Source organism: Falco peregrinus, chromosome 4 (assembly GCF_023634155.1).
Source record: "Falco peregrinus isolate bFalPer1 chromosome 4, bFalPer1.pri, whole genome shotgun sequence".
Lineage (NCBI taxonomy): Eukaryota > Metazoa > Chordata > Aves > Falconiformes > Falconidae > Falco > Falco peregrinus.
In genome coordinates this window covers 91,588,910-91,605,725 of record NC_073724.1, presented here as the reverse complement: position 1 = coordinate 91,605,725, position 16,816 = coordinate 91,588,910, and the positions used below count along the sequence as shown (strand labels likewise).

General features: G+C 39.4%; 1 protein-coding gene across 5 annotated transcripts in view; it reads right to left on the bottom strand.

The window, feature by feature from the left end:
* Positions 1-16,816, bottom strand: part of FNDC3A (fibronectin type III domain containing 3A) — a 127,034-nt gene that overhangs the window by 48,270 nt on the left and 61,948 nt on the right. For 4 of the 5 annotated variants that reach the window (XM_055801705.1, XM_055801706.1, XM_055801708.1 and 1 more), the window contains 3 exons: positions 8,468-8,544; positions 3,604-3,841; positions 785-1,057 (listed from right to left, as the gene is read on the bottom strand). In XM_055801705.1, coding sequence (XP_055657680.1) covers positions 785-1,057; positions 3,604-3,841; positions 8,468-8,544 — 588 coding nt within the window. Of the gene's footprint in view, positions 1-784; positions 1,058-3,603; positions 3,842-8,467; positions 8,545-13,360; positions 13,426-16,816 lie in introns of those variants that run through there. The other variant, XM_055801709.1, reaches the window with a different exon arrangement.

Below are 16,816 nucleotides of genomic sequence, written 5' to 3'. Positions count from 1 at the left end.
GATCTCTATTCTGAGAAAACTGTACTTGACTGATGACCAGTCTTTCACATTGTGCTCTGAATATGAAGTGCTATGCCAGTGACCTGAAAGTTGCACAGTGACACATCATCAGATTCAAAAATTACTGTATGACCAAGACCGAGTGAATTCAGTCCATTTATGAGATCACAAGCTTTCCAGTGAAATAAAGGTATTAATAATAAACACACTCCCTATGGTAGTGTCTTAGAAACCATGAACTCACATGGACTAGTGCAAGGACCAGCCTTTTTCTACAAAGGCTTTTCAACAATGAGTTGATAGGGATGGACATTACATGAGTTTTATGTAACAACAGATCTCTTTTACAAAATATTCCTCTTCAACAAGTTGATTATATATTTCCTGTGTCAGACACTTGGTTCTTTTCATGCTTTCTTCAATATTAAACAGGCCACCAATACCCAGCAATTCCTTAAAATATCAGCACCACTAACTCTGGACAAAACAATTTTCTTTAAACAGCTTTATGAAGTATGTTTAGTAAGATTTGCTCCAGTCTACATGAAGACTTGCACGTCACTAGTTTTGTTCTCTTAGGCCCATTGTTCTGATGTGACAAGCATGTTGATTGCCCTTAACTCCATTCTATGTAAGTCAGGGCAGTTACAGGCTGCCATTTAACTTCAAGGTTGTCAGTGTGGTGTTCTATCTATAAATGCTGTGCTCAGCCTGACTCTGGACTTGCACGTGTTTTTTTAATTATACACACACATATATATTTATAGTTTTTGTTAATACTTACCTTCTACTTCTGTATCTGTCTGAGAATTACTTCTTCCTTTACCCAAAGACTTGCTTTTGGTGGAACCTGTGCTTATACCAGCCGCATCCTGTCCTTTTGCAAGTCCATTATGTTCGCTTGTGGGAGAAGGACATTTCTGAGGAGATGATGGAGGACTGTTTAACTTATCCTTCTGAGTTCCATGTCGATCTTTCAATTTCTTTTGCAACCTTTCATATGTTTTACTAGACCTTTCATCTCTAAAGTTGGATCTTCCATGAGCAGACAGAGTATCTAAATGAAAGTAAAGAAGAAAAAAATTAAAAATCAGAACAGAATGTAATTAAAAATATATTTAAAAACGCTCTGTGTGTTAAGTGCAAATTTTTGTGTAAAATTACATCTCTGCTTCTACTGGAAAACTGAAGTTGACCAGCAGACGAACTAATACACACTAACTGGATATTAACAGTGCTAGGGAAGAAAATGTAATCTTTCCTTCCCACACTTTTTTTCTACTTAAAAATTATTCTTAAAATGTTTCTATAATCTTCCTTGAGCTGTACGCTACATGGTAAAGTCAGCACACTACTGTATTACATGGGAAGAGGTTTGCTCTAATGCTGAATAAAAAATACAGAAGTTTTAAGTTTTGGAATGCAACTAGAGCCCAATTACTCGACTGGTGCTTCAGCAGAAATCAACAGGGAAAAACCCCACAAAAGCACAGTGCAACTGAAAGATATGAGAAGACTGAAGATAGTATGGCTAGGTCTTCTAGTACACTGTATCTGTACACAGCAACCAGAGGTATTGCTGCAGTACCACCAAAGTCCCATCTCTAAGTCTGAACATGGTTTTGGTAAAAAGTCAGTAGCAGACTAATAAAACTTAAACTGCAGATTTGTGAACTTTTCTATCCCATTCTAAGGTTTTTATCCATTTCACCTTTATGCTGCTCGTAACAGCTTACTGACTCAAGACTTTAAAACAGTGTACCACATGGAACCAGCTCCTTCCTCAGTGTAACGCTATCAATGACAAATGAGGAAAGCTTTCAAAAAAATACATCCTTCAAAATCAGCATAGAATTTGTGTATTTTGAGGTAAGCTGGATTACTTGGTCTGAAGAATGAAGTGCATTATTTGTTACTTCTTATGTGCTAGGAAGTATAGAAAACAAGATCAAATAAAAACATCCTTGCAAGAAGGATAGAAGTCACAAAACTAAAGAGCTTTCCAGTTTCTGTTTTTTTTGTGTGTCAGCTTAGTTCCCAGAAAATTTGGCAAAGGACTACTAGATAAGCTGCGACCATTTAGAAATCTGATTTTCACTACCATTAAAAATTTAGGAACTCTTGTAGAGAACTACCATGCTCTAGAGTGCTTCTGGGTTTGTTTTTTTCCCTTAAATTCAGATTCCTCATACAGGAGCGTAACTGTGGGCTTTACTTCTGAAGGCCATAGCCAGCGTCAATGGTCCAGAATTAAATACAAAATCTGTTACAAATATGTAACAAATTACAGCATCCCTAATCCTCTCCCTAAATCCAAGGACATCTTACACATATATTTAAAACAAAGCAAAACCAAACAATCCCATTTTATCAACATTTTTTTGCATTAGCAGTTTAGCAAATTACCACTGAATTCATATTTAAAGGGATATAACCTAGCAGCAGAAATCTAAAAAAATCTTATTCCATTAAGAACTACCCTTTATCTTTTATGCATTTAATTATCATACTCCAACGTCTCAATTTAGCAAACTAGAAGCAAACAACTGCCAGCTACAGGAAACCAAGAAATTAGTAAAACTATAAATAAGCACTCGAAGAATATCTAATTATGTACTGTTACCAAAGTAGTGTGAGAAAGAAATGAAGTACAACTTAAGAATACAGAAACACTAAGAATTCCATGAAGATCAAGACATCAGTATATCCTTATCTGACAGCTTTGTAAATCACAAGTATTTAAGCACAGTAACTAGCTGGCAGATATTTTTAGATGATTTTAGTAGTATCATAGAATGCTGAAATCTACACATATGCAGTGACATGACAAAGCTGTGTTTAATCTACTCCTCCACAGCTTCCAAATTCTTCCTCTAAAAACAGCAACCTGGTGTTGCTCTCTGGAAGTTTTTCAAGGTCAGCATCCACCTTATAACATAAGTTTATCTAAAGAAAATCAAGTCTACCAGAAATGTAAATATTATCTAACAACATAACCAGAGTTAGTACACACATACACTTTGGCACTAAAATGTATTAAAGGCAGATGTCAATAGCACTACCAAAGACAGCTTCAACTACAGTTTGAGTTTAGGTTGGTGGCACCTGATTATTCAAACTGCACTTCAATATGGACATTGGACTAAATGCATACAGTTTTATAAAAAATAGAACACTTTTTTTTTCAGAATCAATACTAAGACCTCTTGTTTCATGCTTCAAACAGGATACTTGCAAGATATGAGATCTCAGAACAGTACTCAGGTATGGATTTAAACACTGAAACTCAGGGGAAGGCATCAGCATCACTACAAACACTTCGTGCACTGCTTTCCTGGGCAAACCTATAACTGATACACATAAAAAATAATATGCATGTTTAATGGATCACTGAACTGACAAGTCTAATTTATTAAAATAACTTTTTGTGGGATAATAAGCTTCAGTAAACAAAAATGGTATCCTCATAAAACTTTTTGTATAGCTCTCATTCAAGCTGTAAGTCTTGCTTGATAAAGCCTGTATATCAGCATAACAGATGATGGAAAAGAGTACAGCATTATTTCCTTTCATAGAACTTGCAATATTCAATAAGCTACTTACCCAGCTCCCCATATACTTGTGAGGTGTGATACTGTGGAATGTACTGCGTTGCCATGTCACTAGCTCCGGTCACAGGTGAGTATATATGACGTGGTGGAGGGGGTATCATGGCTGGAAGTGGAAGGAAGCCAGGCAGTGGGGGATGCGGAGGCCTGTGTATCACTGCGTGACCACCAGGATGAAATTCTGGAGCCTGAGGAACCACCACAACCCTTCGAACTCCGTTATCCTCAATAACCTGTACAATGAGAGAAACCACACAACAGAAGAGAAATGACAGTCTGAAAGGTATGTTTCTACAGATACTTAAACAATACCAGGAATAGTAACACCCTTCACTTTGAGAAAAGGAAAACAGGAGAGCATAAGAAAAAAAAGACAGGACAATGAAAGGGCTACCTCATTAAGTGTATTAACTGCAACAATGGCATTAACTTCTCAGTGTGAAAGGGAAAAATACTGTTAAAAAAATCTGACTGTAACATCTTATAAGCAACCAGTTATACTTACAGCATAAGCCCAGCTTCTTCCCAGGGTCCTGTTTCCACCCTTAGTCACACTGCTTGTATGCTACACTATGTGTGTTCTGTATGTTCTACAGTGCAACGACTACCTTGGTCCCTAAAAGTGATGTGGTGGGTGGACAGACCTCACTCCGCATAAATGGTGAGAGGAAAGGCACAAGAGTCAGGTCTTTGCTCTGTGCCCAAGGCAGTCCACCAACACTACCCCAGGAGGCACTTGCCATACTGCACCTGCAGGCATGCAGCAGCCATCATCTGCATCAAACTGTTAAAGCAAAAACCTAGCAGGATGGTGGCCAGCCCTCTCAAGACTCCTTCACAACTCAAGGTAGTTTTTATAAGGAATTTTTTCTTCCTTTTCTTCCCTCACCTGTTAAAACGTCTTGCACCCTGAAGGAAGCCACATGCTACTTGGAAAACAGGGCAGGGGCCTTTGCAGCCGCCTTTGCCAGACTCTAGTGTGCAAAGAGGCTTGTGCAAAGATGGCAAGCGGGAGATGTGACAAGACAGCGTTCGTCCGAGGGACCCGAGCGCAGCCCTTAGCAATGTTACCAGAAGTTCAAAGAAACAAATGCAGCATATGCAATCCCATGATGAGAGTAACTGTGATCACGTAAGATGTATGGAGCTGAGGCATGCTGTGCACAGTACATGCAGCATGTCTGGGGTCTGTAGCGTGTAGGGGTCTGGTGGAGAGCAGGCACGAAGGCATGTACTGTAGAAAGTGCTGAAGCAGATAATGCTCTTTCACAGAATGAGGGCCATCATCAACTGGACCAGAACCAGCGGTCTCTCCCTGAAGCACATCACAGACAGGGAAGACTGCCATCATTATCCTCTCTAGATGTTTGTATCATTAGTGGCAAATTCACAAAAATACATGACTGCTGGGAATATCCAGAGATGATCTTGGCATAATTTGACTATTACGCATCATGCTGTCACTAACTTTAGTGTCTGGGATGCCAATTAATAAATTGTTTTCCACTTCCTAGCAAAATGCTGTAAAGTAGTGCCACAGCAGGGACTGTAATACAAGGTTTTGGATGAACATTTACCTAGAAAACAGGGAAAAGAACAGAATCTGGAATGTCATGGCTACATTCAGAAGCAGAGGGCAAGGCAACCCTATGACATTAAGTTTTCACTGACATTTGAAATGAGGTAGGGACATATACATGTACACCAATGAGTAACCCAGTACAACAGGAGCAAATCAATAGATCAAAGCACTTGGTGCCAAGCTGCTTTCAACACAATCTGGAATGGAGTTTCTGCTTTTGTTTTCTCTGACAGCAATCTAATTTGTACACCCCAAAATTATCCTGCTAGCTTAACGAATGCAAGGTAAGGGAGGCTGGTCTAGGAAATTGTTTCAAAACATCACTGCTGTAGTGAGAAAGACAGCATGTGGACACAGCTGTATGCTCCTGGTGTAACAGCAGAATGAAGATTCTAGGCATATGAATAACATTCAGAAGCCATAGAAGTATGTGCACAATGGAGCTGATCCCCCCTTACTTACCTAATAGAGAGCCAGAAATTAATATAAATAATCCAAGTGAACACAGCTTTAACACACCTACATACCGTGTGACTTTAAAAAATGGGTTGACTATTTTCAGTGTACAGAAACTGTCCCTTGTTGGGACAGAACAACCACTCTTATAGTCTGTGCAACCATAGCTGTGTGGTGTCCTAAAGGGAGGATATATTAACAGCAGTAAATATAATTAAAACTTCTGCTGTCCAATGAAATTCTCTAAACACTGAAATGTAGTTTTAATTAAGTCCTTTTTGCTTACAAAAAAAACCCCAACCTGCAATTTATCATGATTTTATAAGCAGATTCAGATTATGTAGGAAGCAGCTTTTATTAAAAAAAACAGACTACTTAGTTTACAATGTATTTGTTTTCTTGGGTCTGCTAGTAGCCTAAGTAACTCAAAAATATTCATAGCAGCAGGGACATTAATAGTGTAAAATGAAGAGTCTGGCAAGTCTGTAACTGTGCCCCTAAATCAAACATGAATTCAATGTTAGGCCTCTACCAGGCAGCTACACAGCTAAAAACCCTCCAAAAAGCAGTAAGAGATCATGACAATCATAAAATTTTAAGTTAAAAAAGTAAACAAGCTATCTATTATTCTAATTATGCTAGCAAAACATGCAGTTCTGGCATAGGCCTGTTTGGTTGAGTGAGCCAAACAAACATCACTGGAAAACTCACTACAGACAGGGAATATAGACAGCTTAGAGGATGAATGAAGATGTGCTTTCAGAGATTTACAACTAGAGTTCCAAAAGAAGAGGAAGGGAAAAGGAAATCAATTTATGAACTGCTTTTTATTTATGTGATATAAGAAGAATAAATATGCTTTATTCTGTAGTTATCCCCTACTTCTAATAGAGGACAGTACGCTGTATCACTGCCAAACAGGAACTGAAGCAAGCAGATGTGTAACAGAACTAAATGAAAATGGATAGACAAAAGATGGTTATGCTGAAGGTGTTCTTTCAGACTGATGGCTTTAGACATTTAGCTGGTTTCTAATTTCTCTCAAGATACATCTGCAGTTGCTGTCATTTAAAAATTTACTATGGCTGAAGAAACCACAGAAGTTCCTTGGCTGGGATTGCATTAAATCTGGGATAACTCTTAGCTCAATAGTGTTAAGACCTTCCTGTTTGCAAGACTACTATCAAATCTCGCTTGTAACAGGAGCTTCCACCATAAACCTCAATGGCTGGTATGTTTTGTCAACAGTAAATACTTCCGAAGTCTTATAAACTACAGGTTTCCCTGGACTATGATACTTTTCCTCAGATGAAAACAGCAGACATGAGCTCATTCCACCTGTACTCTGAGCTGGAGAGATGTGAGGCACCTTCAGTTCAAAAGTCAGAGAGGTGTGTTAGCACACCACCTGCTTGCCCTAACAAGCTCCAAGGAAAGGCTAACAAGCCTGCCTCAGCAAGGCCCAGTCCTTCAGCCTGTCTGCTGCAAGCGGTCCTTGAAGGATAAATTCATTTTATAAATATTATTCAGATTGGCACAGGTTACCCAACTTTTTAAACATTAAGTACTTCATCAACTGAGATTAAGTACTCAAGAAATACGGTAAAATTCAGAATCTCGCTTATGTCAAAAATTCTTTTGGTTCTTTAAAAATGAATTCTAATAGGAATCAAGACTTTTTACTATGACCTAAAGCTAAATGGACTTTTATGATTATTTTTAATTAATTTTTCTTCTGCTTGTTTGGGAATTCAACTATGGAGGATACACGAATCAACTTATGAGCCAACTTTCAACAGAGGAAACTTAGAACCACATGGTATTAGACTGCCCAAGCCAGTAGTTTTTTCTTTTGCTAGAGGACAATTTTTTAATGCCATTCAGATAATTAGTCCAACATCTGCTAGACACTGTGGGTTTTCTGGTTGCATTTTATGTGTTGTAGTCTCTTCTCAGTATACACCATGGGATGCATGCTGAGTCAGAAGTAGGCTGGTCACAACAACAGAATTTAATGAGATGTTCTTTTAAGTTCTTTCTCAAGATGTACATCATGGAGAGAGCTATTCATCTGCTCTAACTTCCAGGTTGACCTACTAACCCTTAGACTTGTTCTATAGCTGAGGGAAAGAGATACCACCTAGAAGGTCACACCCTCTCATTATAATACAAATGTCAAAAATAGCCAAGAGGAATCACCCTTTTAATCTATTTTAAATGCTGGCCAGGTAATCTAGCTCACATTTAATTTTCAGACATCTAAATTAGGAATCGCACAGCAGTGAGAAAACGAGAGGCCCATTTTCAGATAAGCTGTGGAAACATGTATTATATGGTAATTTATTCCCAATGGACAGCTGACATTTTTTCCATCCTGTTTGCTACACTTTTTCTAATGGACCTGTTTTTACTCCTTACCTGCAGGGAACTTCCCAGACATGAACTATGTACATATATAAAATTATATCAGCAGAAAGAGAAAACATCTGCTAACACAGAAATCAGCACAGGTCCTGCACAATGAGCTATCTGGGTCATGATTGTATTTTATATTCAAAGGACATCTAGTACATTGGCATCCTGAACTCAGTAAGGAACTGGGCTTGTGTTGTCAGGTAAGCAGTAAACACATAACTAAACAGACACATACACAGCATGAGAAGTCTCCCATCACAGAGATACTACGGGACATCTCTCCTTACTTGCTTGCTTGACCACAGTGACTCTGAAACTTGACACATAAATTTACTGAATTAGCTATTATGGTTCTACTTCCATAATCTGCATCAAAATAAAGTAAAAATGAAATGAAGGGACATACCTGTGGGGCATATCCAGGAGGCACATAAATAGTAGGCACTGAACCATTTGGGGACATCATTGGAACCTGAGCAGGACCTAAATGGGTTACAGAAATACTCAGTACAGCACCATATAATCATTTGACAAAGTTGAAAGAACATACTTAACTGCAATATCTCTGTGAAAAATATTCAAAATAACATGGATAAACAAAGGCAACAAACTGTACAGATAAAATTATAGCAAAGGGCACTCTTGGAAAAAAACACCAGAAATGAAACTACAATAATCCACCAGCTGTATTTCTCCCTTCTCTGTCAGTAAGCTCACAGAAGAGCTTATGTAAAAACTTAAGAGGTAACAATTCAAAAGAAGTATCCCAAGATGGAAAGACAACAAAAGAGACTTTAAAACATAAACAAAACAAAAAAATATTTGAAACAAATTGCTGAAACCAGATAGTATTTAGTTAAGAGTTGTAAAGAAAATTACAGAATTGCTGCTCTATTATTATAGTCTTATCACCTGAAGTAGTCTCAGTCCCACAGGAGTGGCAAACACAACACTGACTTAAGGTCCCAGGGGAAAGCCAGTGTATTACAAACCAGTAAGTCTACTCCTACTAATGGGAAAAGCTGTGATACCCTGATGATCCTTCTAGCATGCAAACCAGAAAGAACAGAGTTCGTAGACACTTAGATAAGTATGACACAATGGGAATGTGTTAAGGTGGCATTTGTGGATGAAGTAATGCCTGGAAAATCTGATACCTTCAGAAAACAAAGGGATGCTGTCACATACCTGGGTTTTCCAAAAGCTTTTCACAATCTCTCTCAAAGACTCTTAAAGAAGTAATGCTGTCTTCAGTTAAAAAGGGAAAAGGGCTTTTAGTGAATAACTAACTAACTGGCTGGAGAACAGGAAACAAAGAGAAGTAAATGATCAGCTTTCTAAGTGCCTAGAGTGACCATCGGAGTCCCATGGGCACACAAAGAACCTGTTCAATGTATTAGCAAACTGGAAAAGGAAATGGACAGCGAGGTAACAAATTTTTGGTATGCTCTCAGAAAGCTAGTAGAAAAATCTCACAGTACTCAATGACCAACTGATAAAAAAGCAGCAGAAATACTGCTGGTAAGTACCAAGTAATGTACCTGGACAAAACTAGTATTTATTTACAGTGATAAGCCATAAATTAGCTATAAACAAACACACTATGAAGTTACTAATATATTTCTAAGGAAGTATCAGCCAAGCGTTGGTCAGTGGCATTTGCAGAAAGAAAAAGAACATTAAAAATCATTACTAACAGAACAGAGAACAAGCAGAAAACATTATGCTATGGTATAAATCCACGCTGTACCTCAATACTTTTGAGCGCTATGTTTGTCTCCACCTTTCAAAAAGAACACACAGACCTAGAAAATGACCCCCCCCAAAAAAGTTTACAGGCTTTCCTCCTGTTTATCAGAAAAAAAATCAAAGACACCAGGATACTTCCACCTGAAGATAGTTAAAAAACAAAAGGGCTGGCAGCAGAGGAATAGTAAAAGACCTATCAAAAAAACAAACTGCCTAAAAATGGAAAGATAGATCATTTTCAGTTTCTCATGTGCAAGGACCAGAGATATTAAATCACCAGGTCAAAGATCTAAAGCTGACCAAGGAATTTCTCATTCCTCTTCAAACACACAGCTGTGTAACACACTGCTTTAAGAACATTGTGGAAACCAAAGGTTAGTTTCAGGAGAAATTAAACACACTGCAAGAGGTAATCCATTAAGAGCTGTAAAAAACAAGTATTACTTTTGGTTCAGAAAGCTAGAAACAAGAAAGCTATTTCTGTGTGCCTGCCCTATTCTTATGCTCTCCCCCTTAGTATTTGATACCAAGCCTCTATCAGAGCAAGCATGCTGGCACAGGCTTCAAGAGGGACAGCCTACAGTTATTCTTAGATTCCTGTATTCAAAAATACATAAGGCAATATTTGCTGAAGTTTAATTATCAAAGAAAAACTGAAACACAATATAATCTGACCAGGCTTTGTGGCAAGTGCATAAGGTTGGGATTCAGATACTCCAAGCTACATCCTCTACATTTCCAATTCAGTGTAGTGATGCTAACCAAAGCACCAATCCAACTCTTAGTGAAATTTCTGTAATGCTTCTGAAAAGGGAATTCACAGTTACATGTTAATGTTTTATAAACTCAGTTAAGATCTGCAAATGGAAAGTACTAAGTAAATGCGAAGTGCAGCATATAAGATTAGCATACATCATTTTGGTAAGTATTACCTTGACAGAAAAGGAAAGACAACTGTCCAAATGCCAAGAGCAGAGAACCAGAACAAAAAGCATTCTTTAAAAAAGTAGCATGTAATCCAACTTGATTACACGTACTATAGGGACTTATTTAGAATTAAGATATGGAAGTTTTGAAATCTACTACCTAAAAAAATCGCATCTTTATTATTGACATTTTAACCTACAACTGGGGGAGAGGCTGAAGAGACTTTTTAAATAATAAGGCCTTAATTAAAAGATTAACTGAACTGTGTAACAGCAAAAAATATAATGACTACAGTAAGCTATAAATTGAGAACCAAACGTTCTTCAGGTCTTTTTGCTCAGCTGAAACTCAAAAATATTTCAGTGAAAGTTTCTCCCCGAGTATAAAGTACTAAAAAGAAATGGAAGTAAAAAAGATGTGAATGAGAAGCTGAAAAAGTGCTTCAAAGCATTAGCTTACAATAAATTCAAAAATGTCAACAGTAACGGGAGCGTATTTATTGTAAGCTACCATTCAACCAAATCTCAGTTTACATTCTTATATAAGAACACAGCTTGTTTCTTGTATTGCTTACATGTAGTTTTTCCATAATGAATACAAAACATTGTGACTTTTAGTAAACTCACAATTTTAAACTATATAAGGTTCAGGTAAATTGAGAACTAAGACTTCAGTTACTTGAACTTTTTACAGCAAACTCAATGTCCTTGGGGGATGAAGGAACTCTAATATGAACAGCCTGTTTCTTTGTGGACTGGTGGATATTTCTGTCTGGCTTTTTTGTTTTGTTTTGCTTTAAATATCTAAAGAACAATCTTTTTCAAGTTTACTTATTTAGTGCTTTTAATCTAACAAACAAAAAAATCCCTACCCCAGTTATCTACGATCCAGTACAAAGGTTGATCCACAAAGCCATTATCAGTATACCCATAATGTGGCAGTCACAAAAATAAAACACATAAAGGCAATGTATGAACCTAAAAAACTACTGCAATGTTAGAACAGAGTCAAATTAGTAGTCTGAAAACTCACATTCCATCTTTAGCACTTTGAAGTTCCAGAATTAATGAAAATATATTAAAGATCTAAGGGTGAACTCCAATTTACTTCTGATTAGATTTTCAAGTGGCTGCGGAGTGAAGTTAGATTGCAGAGGAACAATCAAGAAAACAGAAAGCATGGGAAAAAAGTTGGCAGACTTTATGTATTTTAATGAAAGCACCATTTTTACAGTGAAATTATCGATTTCTTGGCAGAAAGCATATTACTACCTGCAAAAATTTTTAAAAAACCCAAGCTTTCCTGTAAAGGTAAAATGCTGTAAAACAGTGTAAAAGCAGATTATTTTTTTTTCCTTTTAGAAACAACTACTGTGAAGATCTTGTTCTATTTCAGTGAAATACACTGCAAGAGGAATTTTCATGCTTTTAGGTATCGCTACACAGGTCCATGACAAAGCCGGTGTGTTTTACCCTGAAGTGAGACCGATTGTAAAGAACCAGCCAACAGCAGCATCAGGAAATTTGTGTTAAGCAAACAACTAGTTGTCTATATTGCACACAAATGGAAGTGACTTAATCCAAACCACTGTATTATGGATGTTGATGGCTTTTGTAAGAGAAGGTCTCAAACCTTTAATATACGTTCAGGTATACAAGTTCTCTTATGTAAGAAGTGGAAAAGCAGCATTGTGGGAGAGAAAACAAACATTGCAACATTTTGTTTTATTCTTCAAAAATGACTCATCAAACACAGGAGAGGTTTACTAAACTCAACTGAACCCAAGAAACAGCTGTTTCACCACACTTTGTTTATTATTGTCCTGAAATCTGCTATTTCGCTGCTATGAAAGGGAAAACTTGCCTTTAGGTAAGCACTGTGTCCTAAGTTAAAAAAAATAAAATATAACAACTCAAGGCGCCTATCAAAGATCACACAAAACGTAGAACACGTGTCCTGAAAGAGGAAATACGTTAAAAAAATTTCCCAGCAACGGAGGAATACCTCCCCTTCACCAGCAGCAGCTTAACTTCTCCAACACGTTTATTTGAGCAGCCTGTAAAAACCTCGTCATGCTTCATTACGGGCACCATACACGTGCAGCATAATCAACAGCACTGCACGCTCGCTAGAACCGTGACAAACCGATCTAAACATAGCAACACCTGAACATTTGAGGATGCCGCCACCGCCTGCCCGGCATCCAGCATGGCTCCATTTTCAGTCGCTCATAAAAGGGCCTGGGCGGCGGTGACCACGCCGCGCTCCCGGCGCAGAGGAGCACTCGCCGGCCGCCTGCGTGAGCCCATGCTCTTCCGGGGCAGTCACCGCCCACAGCCCGCTCCCGTAACGCCCGGGCTGGCCACGGCCTGCCAGGGCTGCCCGCTCCCGGCGCGGCTCCGGGCCCGCCCGGCCCCCGGCACGGCCGGCCCCCCTCCGGGCCCGCGCACCGCCCCCGGCGGGGTCGGCAGCGGTCGGGTTCCCCACATCTTTCTCCAGCCACCTCAGCTCTCCCCCATCCGCCGCCGCCGCACGAGCGCCAGCCGCGGGGGCCGCCTGCAGCGCCGCGCCCTGCTTTTGTGTTCCACCGCGGCGGCCGAGCCGGGCAGCCGGGAGACCTTACCGCTCATTTCGGGCTGCGCTGCGCCCGGGCCGGGCCAGGCCGAGCGGGCGGGCGGCTGCTCCCGGCGCGCCGCGGCAGGCGGGGCGGGGCTGGGCGGCTCGCTCAGGTGCGCGGCTGCCCGCTCCGCCCCGCACCGCCGCTCCGCCCTGCCCGCGCCGGGCCGCGGCCGGCAGCCAGACCAGCGGCCAGCCCGGCGAGGAAGGCTCCCGTTAGCCGTCCCGCAGGACTCCTGTGCTCTCTCTTTTTTACTGTAGCCTACCGATTGGCGTTGGCTGGTGCGATGCGAGTTCTTCAGTTGAAAGCTTTTACGTTAATTAGCATAATTAAGCTATAAAGGATTACTTCAGCCTGATCCTTCTGTAGGATTTACCTGTGTAGCTGAACTGCTAATCAGTTTACACCTAAGAAAAGAGGTGCACAGACAGACCTGGCTGCAAACACACACTTTCTGGCATCCATCACATTTGGAGAGCTGCAATGACTTTGATACTAATCCGCGTGGATACTGCGGCTCATGAACGCTGCTATACTTAGCATTAGTCTAATGTGAACAGCGATGAATCACTGTTATCCCCAGGAGGAAACAGCATTCAGGATTTACTGCAGCGCATTAGGTTAACTATGGCTCTATAACCGAACACCCACACTTTGACATCACACAAGCGATGATATGCATCACTGACGCAAGCACTGACAGGATCAAACACAAAGGCCACGGCAGCTGAAACAATAGAGTGCACAGCTGACGTAGCAGCACGGCCCTCCAACACCACCAGGCTGCAGCAAATCAATAGTCCCAGATGCCACAAATAGTTGCACCACTCTGTCTTTTACATAATGGCTAAGACTTCAAAGTTTTATTTTGGGCTCCCAGCAGCTACAATTAATTACAAAGGCCAGTAACAACAGTCACAATTGGTCTACATTTGGTTTGTAGGCCGTGCCTGGGAAATACTTCCAAACTAGTACTTTAGGTTAAAGGGCGCTAAAACATTGTCACAAAGCATCAGCAGCTTTACATTGACTAGGTGCAATGTAATCAAAGCAAGTACTAACAAAGAAAAGCAAACGCAAGACTTACTGTTAGGCCTGAGCTGGGGCAGTGGCACAAGAAGGAACAGTGAACACTGCAGGGACACAGGCCATCAGAAGACTTCAGTTTTCAGTACTGTCAGTTTAGCATATTCCTTCCGCTCTAAATTAACCTTGACAAACAATTCCTTCCCCCATCCATGCACTTTTGCCACAAAGGCTGGGAAATGGCAACTGACAATGCAGCAACATCCATTTACAGGTATTAATTGGCTACAAAAATCTATCAGTAGACTGCAAGCTGGCAAACGCAAGCAAAAGCTGAAGGTAAAATGTTCACATAGTTCCTTTCAAAAGCAGGGGGGAAAAAAGTATCAGTTTCATCCATAGAGGCTTTGGAATAATGGATAAAAGAGCAGAAAGCTATGAAGCCTAACTACAGTTATTTCTAAAGATTACATCCTGAGGAGATCCTGATCTTTCCCATGAAACCATACATACACTTTTGAGGGGTGGGGGGCGGGGGGAAGGACATGAAATCCCTTCTCATAGGCAAAGTGCAGAGATGACAGGTTCCTGTAACACTTTATCGTTAATACAGCTATCAGTTTTCTTTTATAATGGCCTCACATACTTTCAAAGGAAAAAGGTGACAATGGTTTCTATGTTCAGATGTTAAATGTACTTACATTTCACCTGTTTCTAAACAAAGACCACAGTGCAATTTTGTGATTAAAAAAAGACTGCAAGTCCATGCCTTTGCACGGTGCAAACCACAACACAAAGTTACACTTTGGAGCTTGCAGAAGGATTTTAGTTCTTTTGAGATACTCCAACAATAAAGTTTTCATATATTCTTTCTGAAGCAACTGTGTCGCACAGGAATTGACTCCATCCTACTTTGTTAAAAAAAGTACCAATGAATCAAAGATATTAATGTGGAAATACAACACAGACTTTATACTGTGCAGCCTAGATTGTTAAATTGTTCTGTTTTGTTTGCTGTTTTAGGTTTAGACTTAGGGCAATTGTTTAGTAACTATGTGGAAGAGTTATGTCAAAAAATTGTTCTCTCTCCCTCATAGTCTTCCAATTTAAATATCAGGTGAACCATAAATCATTGCAATTCAAAGGGAGTCAAATATGACACACTATTCTTAACACAGATACCTTGACAAAAATGTTTTTATTCTTAGCAGGAAAAATAATCTGCACTCATTCTAATCTAACTGCACTGCGTATTTGCTTTGCTTTTTCCTCAAGGAGAGCCTAAATACCTAGCACTTAAGCTGAGCAGTACTGATCCGCAACTTTTTCAGACTAATATTAATTATTTGTATATACTGGTTAATCATGCTCCACTTGATTGACAACATTCAGGATAAACTGCAATTTAATCATCCAACAGTTGTTACCACTAGAATTCGTAGTTTTTCCGAAATGTATTTTTTATTCATAACAGTTGTTACCACCCCTCCACCCCTCACCCCCATATAACACTGTAACACTGCAGCAGACTGGGAAGTTAAAAAGTTAAAGCACTTCTACTGATAGCTACTCTACTTGTGGTTAAGCGTCAAACAGCCTAAGTGAGTCTCCACAGCTGGCAGTTCTTGGTGCGTAGACAGTGGCTTCTACAAAAGAGCATGTTGATTCAGAGAAGTGAGATCTTGGAAGGAACAAGCATTAACCTCAACTCCCTGCCCACCCCCACCCCCTACCCCCCACAGCTGTGCTAAAAAATGAAATTACGTAGTATAATTACTTGTAAAGGCCTTTTCAGTATCATTATCTTCAACTTACGACACTAATGAAGTTGGTTTTTCTGTGCATGCTTACCTGGCTACATTGATTTGAAACTAGAGTGCAAAATTATCTGGCATGTTCTGCTGTCTCAGAACTGGCATTCAGAGAAGCTCCCCGCCCTCTTGTGAAAATTTCTTAATATTTTGCCCCAAATTATTATACACAGACATATGGGTGTGCATATATACCTATGTACAGATTATGACTTGAATATGACATGTTGAATATTACTTATATAAATGTATTTATATACATTTATAATGTATATAAATACATATATGTAAAATGATGTATTGATTAAGAAAATCAATAGCATACATATAAATGCTGAAACAATTTTACCAAATTCTAGGATAAGTATTTTAAAACCATGGATGAAAATACATAAAAGACTGTGGATATAATAAAATCGTGTTTGTGCAAACTGTGACTGAGTATTATGACACATAGTGTCAGAAAGTCAAGCAAGAAATTAATACCAGAAAAAACTGCCAAAAGAAAATTCAGTGCCCAACTCAGATTCTTATTTCTACCCAAGGCAGATACCTCTAAAGATGTACTGCTCTGAGTCCCTGGAATCTACTAGTATTGTGTACTCTAATGTGAAAACCTCTGAGT